The sequence below is a fragment of the Narcine bancroftii genome, chromosome 2, assembly GCF_036971445.1.
Source record: "Narcine bancroftii isolate sNarBan1 chromosome 2, sNarBan1.hap1, whole genome shotgun sequence".
Classification (NCBI taxonomy): domain Eukaryota; kingdom Metazoa; phylum Chordata; class Chondrichthyes; order Torpediniformes; family Narcinidae; genus Narcine; species Narcine bancroftii.
The window spans coordinates 282,314,521-282,339,617 of NC_091470.1; the positions used below are offsets into that span (position 1 = coordinate 282,314,521).

At 36.9% G+C, this 25,097-nt stretch overlaps 1 protein-coding gene across 2 annotated transcripts in view; it reads right to left on the reverse strand.

Moving 5' to 3' along the window:
- Positions 1–19,059: 19,059 nt before the first annotated feature.
- Positions 19,060–25,097, reverse strand: part of zc2hc1a (zinc finger, C2HC-type containing 1A) — a 33,214-nt gene continuing 27,176 nt past the window's right edge. For both annotated transcript variants that reach the window (XM_069921158.1, XM_069921159.1), the window contains 2 exons: positions 21,956–22,057; positions 19,060–21,427 (listed from right to left, as the gene is read on the reverse strand). In XM_069921158.1, the coding sequence (XP_069777259.1) occupies positions 21,238–21,427; positions 21,956–22,057 (292 nt within the window). In that variant the 3' untranslated portion in view covers positions 19,060–21,237. The remainder of the gene's footprint in view (positions 21,428–21,955; positions 22,058–25,097) is intronic.

Below are 25,097 nucleotides of genomic sequence, written 5' to 3' on the forward strand. Positions count from 1 at the left end.
ATTGATACCAGCTGTAAAACATTGACAAAGAAATGTTATTCAGATGCATTTTGTAGCCTCCAAGCTAGTTATCATAGCTGAATTTTAATTTAATTTAAAATGTATCTTTTTACAAATTCAAGTACATCCTATTTTTAAAAAATAAACATATTTAAGAATGTATTATACCTGTGTTTTGAACTAAAGCTAGTAGTAATCAAAATAGAAAATTTTGTTTTATCTCCTTTCTCATCTCTATGTTCACATTTTGGCAGCGCTGGAGAACAAATAATAGAAAATCAAAGACTTCAACCAGGAGTACAGCAAAATTATCACAAAAGAAGTTCCGAAGAATAAAAGAAAAAGTTTTAGATTTATATTTATGTTGGAAAAAATTGTATAAGTTCACGAAAACATGATTAACCTATTATAATTCCTACATTTATAGTAATTGAGGGAATACCTTTTGCAACAAAAGCCATCAGATAGTTTTGTTGGTTTTGGGTTCATGACCCATGATAGTATTGAAGATTTGAATTAAATATAATCTCTTTGATGTGATTGTCACTGTGGTAAATACAAGTTGATACCCCTGTTAACAAGATATTATGTTTTCTGTGAAGGAATAAATCAAGGCCTCATCATGCCCCTAACATTGGATAGAGATAAGAAAGTTTTCATATCCAAAGACAATTGGGATAGTCTTTTCATTTGACTTACTGCTTTTTGTGGAATCTTAGCATCACAAATTAGCTGCCACATTTCTCCAAATTCCAACCGAGATTAAGCCCTTTAGTAACTGACTGATGAAACTCATCTTGACCATTCGAGTTTGTTAAAGGTTCTATACAAATGTGTTTTTTCTTACTTTGTAATAATTGATAAATGGTATATTGCAATGAAGGGCAAGGATGGAAAGTTTAGGACATCTTGGATAACCAGAAATATTGTGGCTCTGTTCAAGTAAAAAAGAGACACAAGTTAGATATAATTGGGTAGGATCAAGTGGATTCCTCGATTACAGAAAATGTACGAGTTTGCTTGGAGGGCATTTCAGAGGGCAAAGGTGGAGTAGGAGATGGCTCTGGCAGATAATGTTAAAAAATTCCAAAGAGATTCAACTGGGCTTGTGGCAGAGAAACTTGTATCAACATTATGCCCAGGTTGGTGCTGGAAGACTGGAATGTGGCTATTGTAGCTTTATTTAAGAAAGATGCAAGCTCAAGACCCCCAGGGGGCCTCCAGTCCAGTAAGTTTATTGTCAGTTATGGGTAAGTTACTGGAGGGGATTCTAAGGGACAGGACGAAGGTGCATTTGGAAATTTGCATGGTTTCGTACATGGGAAATTGTGTCCCACTGCACTGAGCCTTCTGAAGAGCTGACCAAGGAGATCGTGGACAGGGCAGTAGACATTGTATACATGAAGGTCTTTAACAAGATCCCACATGGGTGCATACAATCCAGGGTGAATTCGTGCATTGGATACATAATTGGCCTAATGGCACCACACTTTATAATGATGCATCAGTCTGGTAAGGCAAAGATGTTAACAGGATTTGGGGTGATGATGATGGAGGGAGATTTTCATTGTCTTCCACATAAATCCAAATATCTGGCTAATGGTGATTTGAGAGTTTTAGGATTTTGAAAACAATTGATCAGCCATTTGGGAGAGAAGTGAGGAAAACCTCTGTGCTAAGAATGTTAGAAGTGTGCAATTTATTTTATCAAAAACACCTGATCCTCAGTTTTAAACCTCTGATAGATCTGTGTAAGAGATCTTATCCGTCAGAAGTTTAAAACTGGGATATCTTATTGCAGCTGTAGAGGATTTTGTAAAGACCTATCTGGAATTTTGTGTCTGGTTCTGGTCTCTTTATCTGAAGAGTCTTGTCCTTGCCATGGGAAAAGTCCAATAAAGGATTACGAGATTGATTTCTGGGATGGCAGGACTGATGCTTGAGCAGACTTCAGGTTGGTTTGGAGAATAGAATGAGAAGGGATTTCTTAGAAATCTGTACAATTCTAACAGGACTAGACTTAAGGACTAAGGCTCACAGGCTTGAGATACTGGTTAGACCATGTAAAATTAAAAACAAGTTTCTTCACTATTTTTGATATCAAGATTTGAAAAATATTGATCTTAATCTTCATATGTAACTGAAAGTATTTCAAGTTTCTAAGTCTTAATATCTATCGATTTATACATATTTATGAAGTCTTAGTTGCTGTATTGCCATTGTGAACTATTGGCCTTGTTATATTTTCGCTGCAAGTAGCTTGTATATCAGCTGGATAACCCAATGATACTAGGTGACAACAGGGTTATGATTATGTCCTTGGAAATGTAATCTGAATTAAGGGCCTGCCCAATCACCTTTGTATCCTAAAATGTAATTCTTTTGATACTAAAAGCAGTGCAAATGGTAAGATTGATAGAAGATGAATTAGATCAAAAATATAAAACCTATAGAAAGAACTTCTCAATTTAATTTTTTTTCTGTACTTCTAAGGTTATTGTAAAAAGGCATTAAATATGTTAAATAACAATAGTACCCTTAAGTGGCTACAGCAGAAAAAGTTATTTTCTAGATTAACATTAATTTCTAGAGGGAGCTTCATATAAAGAAAGAACCTTTTATAAAATTGTCTTTGAAGCTTGCAATGGGCCAGTGCTAATGGTACCACCCTTCCAATAGATCTAAAGTCTGCAGGTATTTTCTTTAACTTTGAACTTGATAGTTCACAATTTAATTTGAGCCTGCACATTGCACTATTATGAAGGCACAACTTCCAGAAGTTTCCACCTATTGATTTCTTTTTTGTTTAGAAAACGATTGAAGTTAACTTTTTATTCTCTAGAATATAAAAGTGCCAGGTAACAGGTCTAAACAAGCAGTGGAGTATTGGAGACTTACAGGAGACTGATGCTGGAATCTGAAGCCAAACATAATCTATCAGAGGAACTCAGCTAGTCAAGCAGCTTTAGTGGGAGAAAAAGACATTTCGAGCCAAATTATTACACCTATATAGCACATTATTTTTTTCTTAATGATTTCAATTGATAGAGTTTCCATTATAGTCTAAACATACAACTTTAGCCATTTATGGATGTTCCGCAAAACTACACCAATGAGAATAAAATGTATTTTCTAGTCCTTCAGGAAAAGTCTACTAATTTTTTTTATTATTTAGACCAACAGTACAGTAACAGGCCAGTTTGGCCCACGAATCCGTGCTGCCCAATTTACCCCCAATTGACCTACACCTCGGTACGTTTTTTTGAACAGTGGGAGGAAACTGGAGCCTCCGGAGAAAACCCTCGCAGACACAGGGAGAATGTAGAAACTCCTTACAGACAGCATGGGATTCGAACCCCAGTCCGGTCCCAATCGCTGGAGCTGTAAAGGTGTTGTACTAACTGCTATGCCAACCATGTGAAATTCTTCCCAGTATTTGAAGATTCTGTGGACATGCTTTTATATAGGTATGAAGTAATTTGGTTGAATTAGAATTATTTTTACTTCATGTTATGGGTTACAGAGATTCACTGTGTCAAATACATGAACAGTTTAAAGAATACATTCTAACTTCTGTGTAAATTCAGTATTGGACACATGATATTTCTCTTTATTCTCAAACGCTACACTTGTTTGAACAATGCTGTAAACATTTGATTACTGATGAGAATGTTTCACTAAATATTTTGCAATATGAATAGCCTATTGTGCCATTCATTTTTAAATTGTAGATAAAATAATGTGTTTTTATGCTTAATATTTCTTTATATTTAAAGTAACTGTTTTATACACCTATCTTTTGTAAAAATTATGAAATTAATGATTTTTTTTGAGAATAAACAAATCTTTTGACAACAGAGATTATCTTTTAGTTACATGGAAGCTATGTTTCATTAAGCAGGAGATTTGTAATTTTGTTAGGTAGATTGTTTAGCCTAGGTACCATATCCTGGTGGTCAAAAACAGGTTACATGCAAAATATAAAAATAGCTTTAAAAGTTTGGTTGGAATCAATTAATGACAGACAAATTTACTTAACACATCCTTGGCTTTTACCCCTTGCTCATTTTAGTCCCTACTCTTGCTCTGTTATGAGCTCCTTACCTATGTGTGTTCGAACATATAACTGGGCAATCCTCTGTCACTACTTTTTCCACTGCCACATGAAGAGACCATCAATGTTGCCAAGCCTCTGATTATCCCCACAACAGCAATGATCTGCAGGTCTTGTCATTTCTACTTTTACTCCCCGACCAAATAATTTTCATTCTGATAGACTCCAAATGCTCAGATCTACTATCTGACCCCTAACTTGGGTCACATTTAGACTTATTGCATCTGGTAGGGTGGTTCCTGATATTATTACTGCTCTTGAAGACGGTGTACTGATAAGGTGCAAATTTGTTGGTTTCTGATTGCCCTAACCCTAACCCTAACCCTACTCAGCAGAGCTTTCAGTTTTTCCTGGCCTCTTTCACTGTTCTGAAGTCCTGTCAGCCATAATTTTTATTTTTCATTTATATTTGTCCTTAGTATATTTGTCCAGCAAGTTAGAAGTGTTGATAGTCCTGGAATTTGCTGACTTTAATTTGGTTCCCTGGTAATAGCAATAGGACAAAGTTGAAATCAATTAAACCCATTTTCCACCCTATGCTGAAAAAGCTTCTTTTAATCTTTTGGATCATTCCTGATGACAGTCCTGCATTGTGGCATCAAACATTTTTTTGAAAGTCCATATATGTCATAACAAGTACATTTCTCTGATCAACCCTCTGCTACTTAATAGAAAACTATAAAGTTAATTAGACATTATTGTCTGCAATAAATTCATTTTGACTTATTCTAATCATTCCCTAATCATTTGTGTTAATTAATACTTGAATGAAAAAGCATTCTCTAATCCTCAGTTCAAAACATACAGACCTGCAACCAGATGCTCTATGATGAGCAAACTGATCATCAGTTATTAAGTTTATCTTTGCTCCCTTTTTCTTTGCAATTTTTCAACTCCAAAGAACCAACTTTGAATTAATAAAAGTTTGAAAGATTATTATCAGCATTTCTGCAATTTCCTCCCTTACATCCCTCAGCAACTTGGGATGTATTGCATCTGGACTGAGTGATTTATTCACTTACAGTAAAAGTACTGGAAAGTATAGCTGTTCTTAATCAATTTTTTTAGCCCATTCAGAGTTTCAACTGAATCATCTTTACTGAGGTCCCTTTCACATATTCTCTTGATGATGACTGATGTACATTTAATGCCACAGCATACAATTTGCCTCAATTAGTAGATCTTCCTTTTGGTCTCTGATCAGCCTCACTTCTCTTGCAATCCTGTATCTGTTAATATGCCTGTGGAATATTTCTGGAGTCCCTTTCATATTGCTGCTTGTATTTTCTCACAGTTCCTCTGTTTTTCATATTTCCTTCTTTACTTCCACACTTTTGGTTTTCATAAGCGTTATGCCTTTATATGCTTGATACTATATGTGTATTCTTCTATATCTATACTCACAAGGACATGATGCAGAGTAATTTTAAAGTTACTGAGATCATGTTTCTTAATTTTTTTTTCTCCCAGCCCCTTAAAATCTGTCTGCAGTTCCCTTTTATGTCTTTGCTGTTGGTACCATTTTTGACCATAACTTCTCCACCTACTCCACCCCTTCATACAAGGATTAGCTCCTATTAAAAATCCCCAGTGGCTTGGTTCCAAGACAACTACTTCTCATCTCAATGTTCAGCAAGTCCAGGGAGCTAGTATAGACACCTGGAAAAGACTGGAGCTTGCTCTCCAGACTGTATCAACAGTGATGAGGGGGAGGCGGCAGACAATTTTAAGTTCCTCGGGGTAATCATTTCCAATGACCTGTCCTGGGCCAGCACATTGATACAATAACCAAGAAAGTGCACCAGCTTCTCTATTTCCTCGGAAGCCTTAAGGAAATTGGCATGTCATCTGCAAATTCTGGAGATGCACCACTGAAAATATCCTGTCAAGGTGCACCACTGCCTAGTTTGGCGACTGCTCCACCCAAGACAGCAAGAAACTGCAGAGGGTTGTGGATGCAGCTCAAACCATTACACACACCCCCCCCCTCCCTTCCATTGACTCCATCTATAACTCTCACTGTCTTTGAAAAGCAGCCAACATATTAACAGATTCATTCTACCCCAGACATCTTCACTTCACACACCCACTGATGAGAAATAGATTCATGATTGTGAGATATATCACCTGAAGATGAACTTGGAGGTAGTACAGAATGCAGTGCAATCCTCCATGATATTTTTTTTAACCTTGTTAAAAGTTTGTGATAAAGCATTTGAAGGTTTTCAGACTTCAGATCAAGGTACTCCTGCAGTAATATCTGAAGCTGAAATGATTGCCTTCTGCAATTATAATTATTTTCCAGTACAGTGGTCATGAACTCACTATGTAGAAACTTTCTCTTTGATTCTTGTGGATTTCAATGTTATGGAGCTCCTTGATGCTATGCTTGGTTAAATGCCAGTTGAACATCTAAAACAATAATTGACTCTAGAATTCTGATTCCATATTTAGATGAAGGCTGCAAATAAGTCAGGAACATTAACTAAGCAGCAGCAAGCAGTTATTGACTGGCAGCACTTAATAGCATTATCAGTGGCTTCCAATTCTTTGCTGAGGATCAAGAAATAGAATGATGGGACAGATTAACAGGAAGAGTAGAAAAGCAATGCTGTAGAACAGATATCAGGATGTTCTTGTCCAGGAACCTTAGTCAAAAGCCAGGTACAGTAATTAATATGGAATTTAGGCCTTCATTGTAATGAGATGGCCAGGAGGTCTTGCTGAAACCAATGGTGAAATTGTGGAAGTATTTTGCACAGCTTTTATATCTTTAAAGTTGAATATAAATTATTATACTGTATATGTTGCCATATAAGATGACTCTATATAAGATAATCCCAGAATTTCCACTGAAAATGTAGATTTTGAGCTATACTGTTATATAAGACTATCCCAAGTCTGGTACTTACCACTGACCGTAGGAGTGATGCTATCACAATATTTTAAAAACAAATTAGCCAGTAATGTTTAAATTTTATTAGCATATTTTAAGATAAACCACCGTAAAATCCTTCAATGGGCCGTTTGAAGCCCATTCAGAGCCGACGGGAGTCAAACTGGGAAGATGGACCCCGAGGGTGAGCGCTGAGACTTCGCTTTTAAGGTTCAGATTTTATACTTGGCGCGGAGGAGCACTGAGACTTCCCTTTAAAGGTTTGTATTTTATACTTGACGTGGGGGAGCATTGAGGCTTTGCTGTTAAGTTTTGGACTTTATATTTGGCATATAAGCCTTCAGGGCATGAGGCCATTTAGAAGCCCTTCTTGCCCTCAGCATCCTCCCATTGGCCAATCTCCAGCAGCTGCAGCCTGTGTGGGTCCCCCCACTGCAAGTTGCCCACAGCTGAGCCGCTTGCTGGTCTGCTGCTGTGTGTCCCCATTTTTTGGTGCCCTGTCCCTGTCCACTGCTTCCCCTGCAACCCATCTTGGCTACTATCTAGCACAGACCCTGGCACCTTGGGCACAGAACCCATGGTCACAGGATTTTAAATTAAGACAACACTGGCTCCTTTAACAAGCTATTTAAAGTTGGTACAGAGCTGCCACTATTAGGACAGGGTGATTGAACCCATCAAAGCAGTGCTGTGATTCCACTATCAAGTGTCCACACAAGTAGTTGCATGTGTTACAGCAACTCCAGCAATACCACCATTTCTTTGGATTTTTTTTAAATGAAAACTCTTTCATTCCTGGAATGATCCTTATGAACCAACTCTGAACCCTTTCTTATGTCAGTACATTATTTCTTAAATGAGGAGCCCAAACTGCTCACAATATTTCAAGTAAGCTCTCATCAGTGTTTTATAAAGCCTCAGTATCACACCCCTGTTCTTATATTCTATTCCTCTAGAAATGAATGTCAGAAATCTGCTCATTTTTTTCAAATGTGACATTTGTCAACAAGTTTGCCTTAATTTTAGTAATTTGTGTCTTCTATACCAAAAATACATTTTCAATGGTTTTCAGCAATTATGGAGAAACCAACTCAATGCAGATTGGTAGGTGTTATGGGCCCAGAGGACTCCAAAACCCCGTAGCAATAGAAATTCACCAAGATAAATGGTTACTTGAACAAAAGTTGCTTTTAATTATATTTAAACAAGAAAACAGGATCAAACTTTAACTTATCACTATTAACTTACTTAACCCACTTAACTTTCTTAAGCACAGATGTATGTAATATGTGTGTGAGTTCAGAAAAGTTCTTTGATTCACAGTCCAATCCTCATTTCTCCAAGTTCACCGGGATCAGGCAATTCTTATACTGTGCACAGAATTTAACATTTATGAATTTTCACCAGGCTTTGGTGCTTGAATGTTAAATGGTTACTGCTCAGGAAAAGATTTGTTGCTCATTGGACACCTATAACTGATTCCTTCTGATCAGCCACTTCAGACTCTTCCCAAAGAAACTTGCCCCATCAGGGTTTTCCAGATGATAACCTCTTTCTTTCAGGTCACCTCAGTGAAACATTATACAGCCAGCCATCTCCTCTTGTATGGATCACAAGGGCTTTGAATAGGCTGAACTAAGAACTCACAACCAGTCTTCAAAATGGGGTTTTTCCACAAGCTTGCCAGCTTGTCCTGTTCCAGTCCCAGAGAAAACTACATGGGTCTCTTAGAACAGCAAACTGTACCAGACACAATTTTTGAGTTCTTCATCTGTTTCTTCCCAAAACAATAATCTATTACTCCACAGCGTGTCCAATTAACACCAACTTGTGAAGTCTCTATAGGCATTCTTCAAAGTTTTTGCAAAGGCACTCGAAGCCTGGACTGTGGCTTGAGCTAAGCTCTTGCATTTTAAATAAGTCTGTTTGTATTTGTTTGTGACTTACACTGAAAAAAACCTGCCACAATTTATCTCCTTTAAAACATATCTATATACAATATAAAATATAACAATCTGTCACATAGGAAACACAACACTCCCATAGAATCATAAAACACGACAGCACAGAAACAAGACCTTCAACCAATCTAGTCTGTTCCAAACTATTAACCCATCTTGTCACATTAACCAAGATTTCGACCATAGCCCACCATAACCCTCCCATCCATGTTCCTATCCAATCTTCTCTCAAATGTCAAAATCGAACATGCATCCACCACCTCTACTGGCTGCTTGTTCCATACTCTCACCACACTCTGAGTGAAGAAGTTCCACCTCATTACCCTGAAATAATTCAACTTTAACCCATTCTCTTGTTCTTGTCTCACACATCTACAGTGGAAAAGTCAATGAAACAACATTGGCTCTTCTCCAGTCCTATGGCATCTCAACAGTATTTAAAGACAGTTAAATACCTCAGCTACAGGCTCTGAAATTTCTGCATGAGCTACCTCAGGAGCAAAGGGAATATCTTGTCAAGCCCTGGAATTTATTTACCCATTTTGCCTTAAGGTAGTAAGCAATTCCTATTTGTATGGAATCCATGACCTCAATTGGTTTTTTCTCAATTCTGTTGACTCTATAACCATCTACCAAGTATTTTTTTTTTATTTCTTAGACTCAATGCCTCATTTGTTCCTTGTTGCCTATACTATGATTCATCTGCTTTTTCTTAACCAGTGCATCAAAATTTCTCAAAGACCCAAGTTTCCCTATACCTGTAAGTCCTACATTTACTTCTGACAGGAAACTACAGACCAGGGGTAGCCAAACAGCAGCTCGCGAGCCACATGCGGCTCTTTAACCTTTAATATGCGGCTCGCCCTGCTGGTCCCCCCCTCACCCGCCTGACTCATGCTGCTGGTCTCTTCCCCCTTTGCCCGCCCTACTCACGCTGCCAGTCTCCCCCCACCCCCCCACCTTGCCCGCCCGACTAATTTTGTAAGGTGGAAATATGATTAAAGTATCTCTAATTTTTTGGTTTACTTTTTTTTAACATATTTGTGATTATTGAAATTAATATGTTAACAGTTTTAAAACTGCATGCATGAATAAATATCACATTTAATATGCATTTCTTAAAATATATTAATTTTTTGTAACAAAATGTGCATGAAACAATAAAAACTTGTGTGAATTTTGTTCATGTCCTGTGGCCCTCAAGCATCTGAGCTTTATCGTTTGTGGCTCTTACATTAAACAAGTTTGGCCACCCCTGATACAGACTCTGAATTCTCAAAATTTCATATTTGAAGGCATCCCATTTACTAAGCACCCCTTTGCCAGAAAACAAATGGTCCCATAGAACATTACAGCACAGAAACTGGCTCCTTTGGCCCTTCTAGTCCATGCCCTGCATACCTCTTCTATTCATGTACCTGTTAAAATTCTGAATTATTAAAATTAAGCCTTCAGCTGGCAGCTCACTCCACACTCCCACCACTCTGTGTGAAGAAATTCCCTCTTATGCTCCCCTAAACTTTTCCCCTTTCACCCTTAACCCATGTCCTCTGGAATGTACCTCACCTATCTGCAGTGGAAAAAGGCTACTTGCATTTACTCTGTCTATACTCAATTTTTGAATACTTCTATCAAACCTTCCCTTATTCTTCTAAGCTGCAGTGAATAAAGATCTAACCGGTTTAACCTTTCCTTACAACTCAGTTCCTGAAGTCCAGGCAACTTCCTACTATATCTTCTTTGCACTCTTTCTATCTTATTTTGATCTTATTCCTGTAGTTAGATGACCAAAACTGCACACAATACTCCAATTATGGCTTCACCAATGTCTTAAACAACTATCATAACATCCAAACCTCTATACTCAGTGTTTTGATTTATGAAGGCCAATATGCCAAAAGCTCTCTCTACAACCCTAGCTCATCATGACACCACTTTCAGGGAATTATGTATCTGTATTCCCAGATCTCTCTGTTTAACCACACTCCTGTGTTCTACCATTTACCATGCTTGTCCTTTCTTGGTTTGTCCTTCCAAAATGCTCACACTTGTCTGCATTAAATTCCATCTGCCATTTTTCAGCTAGTCCAGATCCCTCTGCAAGGTATGAAAACCTTCTTCACTGTCCACATCTCCAATCTTAGTGTCATCTGCAAACTTGCTGATCCAATTTACATTATCATCTAGATAATTGATATATAGACTATAAATCAATTATTATAGACTTCCCAGTAGACATCGAGAATTAGAAGAGCAGATCTGTAGAGAACAGACAGCTGCAGGAAACAAGGTTGTAATAGAGGAAGATTTTTAACTTTCCACATATTGACTGGGACTCCATGCTGTAAAATAAAAGTTAGAAGGCTTAGAGTTTGTCAAATGTGTTCAGGAAAGTTTTCTAAATCAATATATAGAGGTACTAACAGGAAAAAGTGCAATACAGGATCTCCTATTAGGGAATGAGACAGGACAAGTGAAATAAGTATGTGTAGGGGAACATTTTAGTTCCAGTGATCATAATTCCAAAAGTATCGTTAATTATGGAGAAGGATAGGTCTGGGCCTCAGGTTGAGATTCTAAAGTGGAGAAAAGTCAATTTTGAGGAAATGAGAAAGGAGTGAGAATGAATGAATTTGGATTGGGATAAGTTGTTTTCAGGCAAGGATGTGTTAGTTAAGTGGAAGATCTTCAAAGAAGAAATTTTGAGAGTACAGAGCTTGTATGTGCCTGTCAGGATTAAAGGCAAAGTTAGCAGGCATAGGGAACCTTGGTTTTCAAGGGATATTAAAGATCTAGTTCAGAAGAAGAGTTGTATAGCAGGTGTAGGCAACATGTAGCAAATGAGATACTTGAGGAGTGTAAAAAATGCAAGAAAACTTTAAAAAACATCAGAAAGGCTAAAAGACATGAGGTTGCTTTGGCAAACAATGTGAAGGAAAATCCTAATGGTTTTGACAGGCATATTAAGAACAAAAGGATAGTAAGGAACAAAATTGATCCCCTTGAAGATCAGAATGGTCGGATATTTATGGAGCCAAAAGAGATGGGGAGATTTTTAATGTATTTTTTTGCATCAGCATTCACTCAGGTAACTGGCACAGTGGAGACGAGTAAGGAAAACAAACTGATTAAAGAGTAGGAGGTTCTTGATGTCTTAAAGTGAATGAGGGTGGATAAATCCTCAGGGCTTGACAATACTCTTGGACCTTGAGGGAGACTAGTGTAGAGACTGCAGGGGCTCTGGCAGAGATATTTAAAATGTCCTTAGCCACAGGAATGGTGCCGGAGGATTGGAGGGTGGGTCATGTTGTTCTGTTTAAAAAAAGACTCCAAAAGTAACCCTGGATATTATAGGCCAGTGACTCTGATGTCAGTAGTAGGTAAATTATTGGAATGTGTTCCAAGATATCATTTAGCAAGTATTTTGACAGCTAGAAACTGATTAGGGATAGTCAACATGGCTTTGTGTGTGATAGGGTTGTATTTAGCCAATCTTATAGTTTTTTGAGAAGGTTACAAGGAAATTTGATGAAGGAAAGGCTGTGAATGTTGTTTACATGGACTTTAGTAAAGCTTTTGGCAAGGTCCCACATAGGTTAGTCAGGAAGGTTCAGATGCTCTTTATTCATGGTGAAGTAGTGAAATGGATTTGATATTGGCTGGATAGAAGAAGCCAGAGGGTGGTGATGGATGATTGCTTTGTAGACTGGAGGCCTATCAGAACAGGTCCCACCTTTGCTGGAAGAGAGCCCAATGATCCAGAAACCTAAAGCCCTCCCTCCTGCACCATGTCTTTAGCCACGTGTTAAGCTTCATTATCCTTCTATTTCTAACCTCCCTGGTACCAGTGTCAGAACCTTTCTGATTCCATCATAATGAGTCTTTCTCTGATTTAAAAACGCAACCCAAGGACCAGACCTATCACTTTCCAAAATTATCTTGAAGTTAATAGCATTATGATCACTAGATTCAAAGTCTTCACTTGTACACACTTCCATCACCTGTCCATTCTCATTCCATAATAGGAGATCCATTATTGACTTAAGAACTTTCCCTGTACATATTTGACAAACTCTTACCCATCCTGCTCTTTTACAGTATGGGAGTCACTTGCTCCCACTACCAGCCAAATATTCCCTTCTCCACCCATCCCACTTTCTGCAGAGACCCCTCTTTCCATGGTTCCCTGGTTCAAACCCACTCATCACCCATCTATCCTTCCTTCCCACACTCATCACCCATCTATCCTTCCTTCCCACACTCCCAACAACCCCCCCCCCCCCCTCCACCCAACACTTTCTGCTGTAATATAGTTGTAAGATTGGTCACTACATCTCCAACCAGAGCATAAGCAGACCTTCCAGGTGAGGCAGTTTCACATGCACTTCCTCCAACCTCATCTACTGCATGATGCAGCATCCTCCACATTGGTAACACCAAATACATACTGGGAGATCGGCATACATCTAGCACGAAACCAATTACACACGCGAATATTCCTCCTCAGAAGCTTGCAGCCCAATGGCATGAATATTAATTTTTTCAATTTCAGTTCATCCTCACCCTGATCTGGTTCCACTGTCCTTTCCCTCGTTCCATTTCCTAGCCCATTCCAGTACTTGTTTATCATTCACCCCTACTCCCCCAGTGGTATCATCCCATTCTCACCCCACTCCACCCCACCTACCTTCATTGGTCAAATATCCTGTTACCTTTCATTCACATCTCATTGACAATCATTTGTCAAGAATCTTATTACCTATCCAGGCTTCACCTCTCCTCATGCTTGCTATCTTTCCTTGCCTCCTTAAACTCGATAAGTGGACATTACCCAAAGCATTGACTGTCCATGGATACTGCCTCACCTGCTGAGATCATCCAGCCTCTCTTCATTGACCTTGCAGATTACTTGGTTATTCATATGAGCAACTGTCTGCACATTAATCCCCCTTTCCTTCAGATCCAAAAGATCAATTCAGACCCAATGTATATGCTGTCTTATTATAATTTTCTTGTTCAAATACAAGAAAGATTAAAAAATGTGAACTTGTTTACATTGCATACCCTTGTATTTCAGGACAATTCATGTGTTACTCCCTTTATAGCAACAGGAGAGCTTCCAGTTTTCCCTCCACAAAATAATAGATACAAATGATGCAAATGACAATTGTAACATGCACTTTATTGACTGGTTGACATATAAAACAATGGACATGATACCAGATTAAAATTTAAGTGGATAGAAACAGTGACAGAAATTAAAATGTATGTTGTATGAATAACTTGGGAATATATTTTTAAATATAATTCCAATCAAAAGTGTAGAATTTGTACTCATATCAATATGTTGTTTTATCTTTTTCAGTTAACCATTTAACTGATTAAATGATTACTTGATTATTTCCGTTCTGTTTGAGTGTTATGATACCTAGTTTATATGTAACAGTTTTTCTAATTCAAGTCTTTCTTTAGTCTGTTTTCTTATTCATATTTACCTCTTTATATTTTGATAAACATGGCTTGTACATTTTGTATTATTATTGCAAAATTTAATAAAAATATTGAAACAAAAAAGTATATAACTGGTTTATAAAACACAATTCATGTAATGCATCTGGAACAACATTTGTTTTATAAATTTAACATCAATTCAGCAGAATTCTTGCATGAATAAAACAGTGTACATGACTATAATAAAAATAATAAGGTCACATCACAGACTGAAAAGCAAAAATAGATTTAGTTGGAAACGCGCTTCCAGCATACTTTTTCCTACGGACATAAGGCTTGTTGTTAAAAGGTTGATTATCACAATATTTCGGATTCCTGCGTTCTAAGTTTCACATTTTAGTTTAAATCATCTTACAAAAGTTCTATTTTACTACAAAATTCATTGGAATAGAATAAAACTAATCACATGAAACACAGGTGCATACATTACCTCTATTTTACAACAGACAATGCATTAGTTAATATATAAAGTAATTATTCAAAAGATGATGCGCATAATTTCTCAAACATATGTTTGAATAAATTTCCTTATTCCATTTAGTTGCCTTTAAATAAAAGGGGTCACTGCCAAAGTGCAAGCTGTTAATAAGTAATGAGTGTAAACATGTGACACCTCAATACAAGGTGGCAGACATGAAGAAACAAAAAAAAATAGCCGTTTACTAAACCCAAATATTGTTCCAAGTTCTGGCACATTTCTTTAAATTATAAAGCATATTTCTTTGAAGTTGGGGGGGGGGGGAGGGGAGGTAGTGTGGAGCCAAAATATGGAACAAGCAAAATAACTTGAGGTATATACTACCCTCATGCAGAACTGATTTGGGAGAATTGTCATCAAAAGGAGATTTCTTCAGAAAACATTGCTTTTATAACTACACTAAAATTCTAACTATTGACGATTTGAAGGTGTAACATATCTATACTTAGATATTATTCACATCAGCTACATTTCTTTCCAATACCAGTATGGGGGGACTCCTATCCATTAAGATAGGTCCAAGTTTAATTTTAAATTTAAATGCAACCTTTCTTGGTTTTCTGCTGATTGGACTTGAATTTTTCATCATCCACTTGCTCTGAACAATTAATCATTGCTGTTATGTTGGGCCTCTGGTTTATTTGATGCAGTATTCCTGCTGTCCCTTTCTTTTCCAACAGTCTAGCTCCCTTTAATCACTGTACCTCTCCTCTTTGACTTTTTTTAGATTTGGTTACCTATAAATCTAAATGCTTTATATTTAAAAAATATTTTATGCTTTGAATCTGTAGGTGCCGACTCCTGCTGGCTGCACAGCAGTAACATTTTTACTTTAACTTGCATTTCTATCCACTAACGCCAATTCGGACTCTGAAATTTTATTTTGACTGTAGCCTTGTTAATTTTGTTTGACAGTTTGGTAGAACCCCCAGACCTGGTCTAGCTTTCCTTAAAAATAAATCAACATCCTTCATGAAACAATAACAGCCCAATCACATTGATTTTAAAGGCCTCTAATTTCTTTGTACGACCTAAAATAAATCTTGAATCACTACCATTGATCTCAAAGAGTTGCTTAAATTCAATAATAATTTATTCATGCTCTTTAAACTAGTTATGATCGTCCAGAGAAAAAAAATTATAAATGGCTGCAAGTTGAGGCAGATGTCTGTCACCACTGTCAAGGTTCAAAAGTGATTTAATGATTTGTCTACAAATTACTCAGCAATAACAGTTACAGTGATGTAGGAGAGAATGTTCATCTGAGGCAAAGGTGGAATTTCACCCTGCATCTAATTACATAATATCAGAGTAGTTTCAAATACCTGTACACGTATTATATACTGGAAAAGTAGACCATAAAAATAATGATGTGCTTGATTAAATTTTAAAAAATAACAGAACCACTCATTGTTTATACCAGAATTTCTCAAGATTAAAATGATTGGTTAGACTCTTTCTTTACCCTTCATTTTTTTTAAACTAAAAATCAAAACTTTATCAAATTTTTAGTATTCAATACTGGCTTGTACAGAGATCTGAAAATTAATTATTTAAATTAAATTTAGTCTTGACTATTTTTAAACTTGCACCATGACAATGGCAATGGAAGCAATCACAAATTATTTAATTATGAATTCTCAACCTCCAAAACTTTGAAAACACCATGTCATCCATTTTTCAACTGCAGTAAAACACCCTTACTTTATTTTTGTCCTTATCAATTTCCAACCTTACATCCCTGTTACAACTGAAATCTATGGTCTTGTACAACATTAATATTTTTGCTTCATTTTTGTACTTTGTTCAACATACACTGGAACTGGATCTACTATTACCCAACAGGGTACTAATCTACTCCAGTGCAGTAGGCCCGGGGTAAATATACAGTAATATTGTTTTGTGAATGCAGTGTAGCATATTACCCTTTTAGGGGTGTTTTACTAGCTCCATTGTTCTGGAAATGCATCCAAAGTCTTATGCAAGATACCTGTGTGCAAACCAAGAACATCCTGTGCTTTTTCAACTATAACCCTGCATAACTAGATAACAGACCTCCTTATGGCTCTAAACTTCTTGAAACAATATTATACATTTCTTTTCCCCTTCTGCAAATGCATATTCACATCTCATAATCATAGCTGCATTGATCACATATCTGTCCATCACACTGGTCTATTCAATCCAACTAAAATTTGCACAAAAGCAAATTGTCACAGATGACAGAAATCTGAAAACAAAACAGAATGTCAGATATACATAGTATGTTAGCCAACATCTGTGGAGAGCGATAGTGTTAATGTTTCAAGTAATTGACCTCTCATGAAATGTTAGATCATTGCTCAAAGGATAGAACAATGACATGAGATGGGTGTGTGTGTGTGTGTATGTGTGTGTGTGTATGTGTGTGTTTGTGTATGTGTGTGTGTGTTTGTGTATGTGTGTGTGTGTTTGTGTATGTGTGTGTGTGTTTGTGTATGTGTGTGTGTGTTTGTGTATGTGTGTGTGTGTTTGTGTATGTGTGTGTGTGTTTGTGTATGTGTGTGTGTTTGTGTTTGTGTGTGTGTTTGTGTTTGTGTGTTGGGGGGGTGGGGGGTGTGTGTGGGGTGGGTGGGTGTGTTTGGGGGGTTGGGGGTGTGTGTGTGTGGGGGGGGGTGAGGGTTTGTGTGTGGGGGTTTGTGTGGGGGGGAGGGTAGGGGTGCGTGTGCATGTGTACACCTTTCATAAACCCAAATGGCTAAAAGTGAAGAAGCAATTACCTTTGAATTCTATGGGAAAAATTACCTACCAAATCATACAAAACAACACATAAAACCTAAAATAACACTAACATTTATTACAAGCAGGAATGAAATGATAAGTGCACAGCCTATAAAATTGAAATGCACTTTTTTTACCCTTTAATGCCCCCCCCCCCATCTCAGCACTGCTGCCACCACTCCAGTCAAACAAGGATCACACACCTATTTCTTCTACTCAGTCCATGGTGGCAGGGGGGGGGGGGGGGGAACACCATGAATTACTGCACTGGGTGACACCAACCTTAGTAATACCACTGGGTGGGAGGTACAGGAGACTGCGATGTAGGAGAGAGGGGAAGAGGGTCATCTATCTATGACATCTCATTGTAGTTCCCAAGAAAGGAGCTACTTGGGATGTGCGCACAGCCTCTATAATGGCTTGCTGCTTTCGTAAAAGCGAACACAGGTTTCTTCATAAAAACAAATTTGCATAAAGCGATTATTTGTAAAGAGGTGTATACCATATCACACACACACACATACAGTATATTCAGACTCACACACAGACATAAATATACGTCTCTTCTCTTTCACCTTAAAGGTTCAGGACTGAAACGTTGACTGACCATTGTACCCATGGATGCTGAGTGATCTGCTGACTTCTTCCAGCTATTCTATGTCTGCTCAAACTTGTGTCTTGCCTTGGCTAGACCACACTTAGATTCTAGACTCCAACAAATGGAAAGGTCAGTTTAACATTATTAGGAGATGAGGCTGCGAGAAATATAGAATAGTTTTCATTTTAGATACTTGTATGTTTAAGCCATAATAATACTAATAAGTTCAAAGGAGGAAATATTTCTTTACTCAGAGAATGCAAAGAATTTGAGACTTCTTGTTTCAGCAAATGGTTAAGTCACTTTATAAAGAAAACCAAATGAATACATAAGGGGATAGAGAATGGAAAATTAACCTGAAATACTGACAAGAGAAAGATGGAATGGAGTATGAACACAACATGTATAAGGTGGCTAAATGGCCTTTTTCTATACAATATATTGTAGGTCTCAGATCACACTCTGCTACATTGTAAACATTGTACCTCAGCTCTTCTCAGAACCTATACAGTAGGCAATTAGGCAACCCTTTAAATAAAATACTGTTTCCAAGTATCAATTATTTTGGGCTTGTAAGTGTGTTCATTCTAAAACCTTAGATTCATTAGCATCTCCTGGGCCATTCCAACATTCATAATTATCTGTTTAAGTCAGGCTTTTTCCAAATCCTGTACTTACAAGTTTGTACAAGCATAATGTGAATTGATAATGAGAAAGTCTAATGACAATTACAGCCATGTCTACTAAACAAAAAATTTTATTTTCTATTTTAATTCAATGCCAAGTTAACCTAATACAAACAGCTTATTTTCCACTTCTAAAACCCTGTCCCCTCTTACTTGATACCAGTGTACACAAAGGAAAATTCTTTCTTCATTCTTCTAATAAATAAACTTAAATTAGAACAAGGAATTTCATTAAAATAAACGTAGAATTAGTTCACTGGGTAACTTCCAGGTAATTTGATGCATTTAGTGACAGAACTTTGATGATTCAATTCATTGATGAGTTATTTTCACAATCACCCATCCCCTTTTATATTGAAGATAGCAAGCTTTTTGCTACACTTTCTATAATCTTGAAATATACTCACATCCGACGTCATTTTTAAATGAAGTTACTGTTCTAATGTGAAGAAACATGCTATACAATGATCAGATAATTAGATCACGATATTGAGTGAGCGATAAATATTGGTGAAGAGGCGAGATGAACTTTACTGATTTTCAAATACTGGCATGGTATATTTTAATTTCAGTTGAGATGGATGACAAATTCTTGATTTTGAATCATTATTCATGTGAAAGTTAGCACTTCTGAAGGCCAGCCTCAGTTACATTCTCATGTCTTGGGAGGAAAGCATTACCCATGACTTTCTGAAATATGACAGTACATCAGATCAAGACTGGAATCTTATATAATTACATCTTGAGTTTTTTTAATTTGGAAAAATATCAAAGATTCTTGGCAACTTTTCCAACTTCTACTTTATTCAACAAGTCCACTTGGCTGGATGCTTGAACACATCAACATCACTGGGTTTACCTTTTTGGTATTAAGAAACATCAGATCCTTCTCATGGACAAACTGCACGACACCATTAAATTGCCACTTCCAACACTTTAGATAAGATCATGAGAAATGTACTGTCATTTAACACAATATCCAAATATATATGCAGCTTTTTATAGTGTAGAGTTTGTAACTGCATAAAGTTTTTCTTTTGAGGGCATGAACTGTTAGTTCTGTATTATCACTGTATTTTGCATACAGATATATTTTCTTTCACACCGTAATATCATATCAGGTTACGTTTACAGTGTCAGTAGTTAAAATATATTTTGCCAAATGACAAAGTGTTGGTCAATGCAAACAGTGTGTCATTGACACTTACCAATTAAATTGCTCTCCACTGGGATCTTCTTAAATCTGTCAATTTGTATTTGTATAATTTGTAGCAGACATAAAAATATTCACCATAATTTGTGACAAAGTATGTAAACTAAATCGATATAAATGTATGCAAGGTAAACAGAATGCTTTAATCTCAAAATATTAATCTTATTCATATTTCTGATGACTGATTTTAAACTGTTAGATTTGATGCATTCTACTTTTATAATTCTTGATCAACATAATATATGCATTAATGTTTACTCTGTACTCAATTAATGTTGGACAATTGATCACCGCTGAGCTTCAACATAATAACCAGGGAGTATTTGAGCTGCTAATGGTTCTCAACCTTTATCTTTCCACTTACATACCACTTTAAGTATTCCCTATGCCATAGGTGCTCCGTATATAGTAAGGGATTGCTTAAGGTGGAAAAAAAAAGTTTGAAAACCACTCTTTTAATCATACCTAATTGACTTGTTATGTGCACGGTTTCATAACTCCAAAGGAAATGGGCCAATGACAATTTTTCTCAAGCAAAATATTTCAGTAATAACTGGGTCTAGAGCAATGATTCTCAATCTTCCCTTCCCACTCACATACCACCTTGAGCAATCCCTTACTAATCACAAAGCACTTATGGCATAGGGAATATTTAAAGTGGTATGTGAGTGGAAAGAAAAAGGCTGAGAACTACTGTTCTAAATCATTAACGGGAAATTTCTCTGTTATGCAGAGAACTATATTTTAATAAGTGCTCAGCCTCTCCTGCTTTATAAATTATATTCAAGATGAAGGTACCAGTTTGAAAACTGTAATTTCAATGCATTTCAGTCAACTGAAAAAGTAACCCTGATATAATATGATTAGCAATTTTATCCCATCAATTTAACAATTTCACATTTGGTTATATTGCGCTTTACATGATGCATTTAGATTTGGAGGATTTTTGTAGTACCTGTATTGCTAAATTTTGAATATTATATTAAGACCTTTTCCTTGGAAAATATGCATATTGTATGATTAAAGCAACACCCTTCTCATTCCACATTCACAACAGAACTTTGCACTTTCCACAGGGTACTTGGTTCCACATTGATGACAAAATTTTGACAGTTGTTGACCAGGTGAACTTCTGATGTTGCCTTTTATGTTCCCATCATTCAATGTCAAGGAACTATCCTTAGTGTCTAAACCAGGTTTTACATTGTTCCTGAAAAGGAAAAATGTAATTTATGTTTCAATGAAATTAGAGAATATCAAGCTTCACTGTGCAACAATATTTCAAGAAAAGGTCAAAACTTTGAGTACATCATAACAATCATTTAGAACATGTATCACTGTTCTTCACTTTAATTGTAATTTCTAAATCATCAATGTTGAAGATCAGAGAGCTTTATTAGCACATGTGGAATTAATTCTATGAAGTCCTTCAGCAACTTCCAAAGGCAGCTTGAATTATTCAACAAATCCTAGCCTTGCCAGAGATATGCACATATCGAAAACCAACACAAGTTAGACATTTTGAACTGTAAGCATTTGCTGCATTTCCTTGAAAATTACAAATGATTAACTTTTAAAAAAAAATCTTCTATCTTAAAAATTCCCTAAGCCTAGATCACCACAATTTCAAAATAAAAATGTGACTTATATGAAATATAAAAAAATGTTTCTTCAAATAAAGAAGCTTCACAGAACATTTTCCTTCTTTTCAAGTTGCAGGATATTAAACACTAATTACCTTGTATAATTCTCAGCATTGTGGGTCTTCCTAGTCAATGAGCCTGTGGCAGCAGCATTCCTGGTTCCAGTCGGTGGCGGCAGCGTTCGAGACCTGATATTACTAGACAAGGTCATGAAAATAAAATGCCAATGGATACCTCAAAGGAAAATGAACACAACTCTAAAGTGCTAAGAACATAAAACAATTGATAGATTTAATTTTTAAAAAATGAACAATCTTCCAAGGAGGGTCATGTTGCAGTCTTTTACAAAATATCTATGGACATCATCAAGCATTCAGGTGATTTGGACAAATCATTCTTTTTACAGAGCCTCAGTTAGCTACCATTTCATTCTGTACAGGATGTTCAGGATTGATTCCATATTGATGACATGACAACCAGCATTCCATTTGCCTACGTAATCACAAACTAAAATGATCAAGAGCATGCTGTTTCAACTTGTACATTTTAAAGAATCTTTCATTTTCTATCTGAAGATCATATTTTATGATCCTTTTCTTGACTGTCAAGTTTGTAATGTTTGCAAAAAATGCAACGATCCTCTGAAAATAGATTCGTGCTGAATCAGTCATGTTCTTCGGTATGTGCCATGGACCCATCTTTTTTTTTTTTTTTTTTTGTTTTTTTTTTCACACACACAACTAAAATTAATGGAGAGCATTGGTTAGGCAATGACTGGTTTAGTTGATTAATTTCAGGAATATTTTACTGGCCTTGAATAAACTCAAGTAGTTTCCAGAATATTTACCGTTAAGTTCTTCCTCGATTCCAAATAAGTGTCTAGAAATATTTTGGTGACTAGCCCCCAGAGAGAAAGGGAGGCTAAGGACCTTGATTGAAAATTATTAAGAAAATGGAAAAAAAAATTCAGAAAGAAAATGAATCCATTACATTATGACAATATAAACAATCAAAATTAATTCAGTTAAAGAAAACAGCACAATGCATTGGTGTAACAGAAATGCTTTTAAGCAAGTTAGAATTAGCCAATCTATGATAATCCTTCAGAAACAATATACCAGAAACCACAAGCAAGGTCTGTATCACTGAACACCATGGTTGAAATAAAAACATAATGCTGGAGAAACTCAGCAGGATGAACAGCAACTTTTATATAGCAAAGATAAAACACATAACCGACATTTCGGGCTTGAGCCCTTTATCCAAGTATGGAAAAATGTCAGCAGGTGTCTGAATAAAAAAGCTAATGGTGGGGGGGGGGGGGAGAGGCATAGGGGATGAGCATGGTAGCAAAGGCAGAAGGTAATAGGTGGAAAAGGGAGGGAAGACAGAGCAGTAGACAAGGGGAAGAGGGATGCCTAGGTGAATAGAGAAGGAAGTGTGAAGATTATGTGGGGTTTGTATTGTATATAGATATGTTTTTGGGAGATAAATTGGGGAAGGTTTTTTTTTAAGTATAGGTCACATACAAACACTTCATTTAAAATATTGGAGCTCTGGGGGGCCTTTGCAAAAACTTTGGGGAATGCCCAAGAAACTTCACTAATGGAGTATTGTTTTGAAAAGCAACAGATAAAAGAGATCGGAGAAGTAGTTTAGAGCCGCAGACTGTCTGGAGTGCAGCTTCAGTTCTAAGAGGATCATGTGGTTTTGCAAGCAGAGAGAGAGTAGGACTGGAACAGCATAAGCTGGCAAGTTTGTGGAAAAACCCCATTTGGGTTGTGAGTGCTTAGTTCAGCCTGGTCAAAGCCCTAATGCTCCATTCAAGAGGAGAGGACTGTTTCACTTGAAGTAAGAGAAACAAAAAGGAATTCTGTAGTGACCTGAAAGAAAGAGGTTATCATCTAGATAACCCTGATGGGGCAAGTTTCTTTGGAAAGACACTGACGTGGCTGATTAAAAGGGATCAGTTTATGTAAAGTGGTAACCATTTACCTTTCAAGCACCAAAGCTTGGTGAATTTCATAAATGTTAAATTCTGTGCACAGTATAAGAATTGCCTACAACCAATAAACTTGGAGGAATGAGAAGTGAGATTGGACTGTGAATCAAATTACTTTTCTGAACTTACACACACATTACATACACCTGCGCTTAGAATTAGACGGGGGTTGTTAGGTTAGTTATGTTGATAGTAATAAAGTTTGATCCTGTTTTCATGTTTAAAGATAATTAAAAGCAACTTTAAGTAACTATTTGTCTTGGCGAATATCTATTGCTGTGGGGTTTTGGGGTCCTCTGGGCTCGTAACAGAAGGGATGGAGAGCTGAGGGAAGACAGGGAGATGTGGGAGGGGGAGGGGCAGAGCAGGTTAGCAGAAACCTGAAAAGTCGATGTTAATGCCATCTGCCTGGAGAATGCCTGTAGAGAAAATTGGGTGTTGTTCCTCCATACAAGACGTGGAAAAATTGGGGAACATCATACAGCATATCCCAATGCTTTCTCAGAAATTGCCATGGACTTGCACCAGGTCAGCTTAAACAAGACACTCCTACAAGAGGTCATGCATGACCTGTGAGCCTATGCTCCTCTTCCTGCCCCTTTCTCCACTATTTTATTCAGGTGATTTTTGCTCATACCTTGAGAAGGGCTGAGGCCCGAAATGTTGGTTATGTATCTTTGCCATGATGAAGTGCTTTAAGAGATTTGTTATGGAGTAGATCAACTCCTGTCACAAGAAGGACCTAGACCCATTTCAGTTCATTTATCGTCATTACACATTAATAACAGAGGCCATTTTGCTGACTCTACAATTTTCATTAAATCACCTGGACCACAGGAACACTTACATCCAGCTCTTGCTCATTGACTACAGTTCAACATTCAATACCATTATACCAGCTAAACTTATGACAAATCAAGAGATCTGGGACTCTGTTCATTCCTCAACTTTTTCACTGACAGAGCAAAATCAACACCTATGAGGAACATCTCCTCGGTAATCATGAATACAGAGGTACCCCAATCTTGCTTGCTGAGTTCTCCGCTCTATTTATTGTACATTTAAGAATGCATAGCCAATATCATAAATGATCTCCATCAACCTGGTCACAAACTCTTCTCACTTCTATCTTCGGATAGGAGATATAGAACTCTAAAAGCCAGCATCTCTCGAATCAAGAACTGTTTCTTTCCAATAGCTATCAGGCTTTTGAAACTTCCTTTATTACACTAATC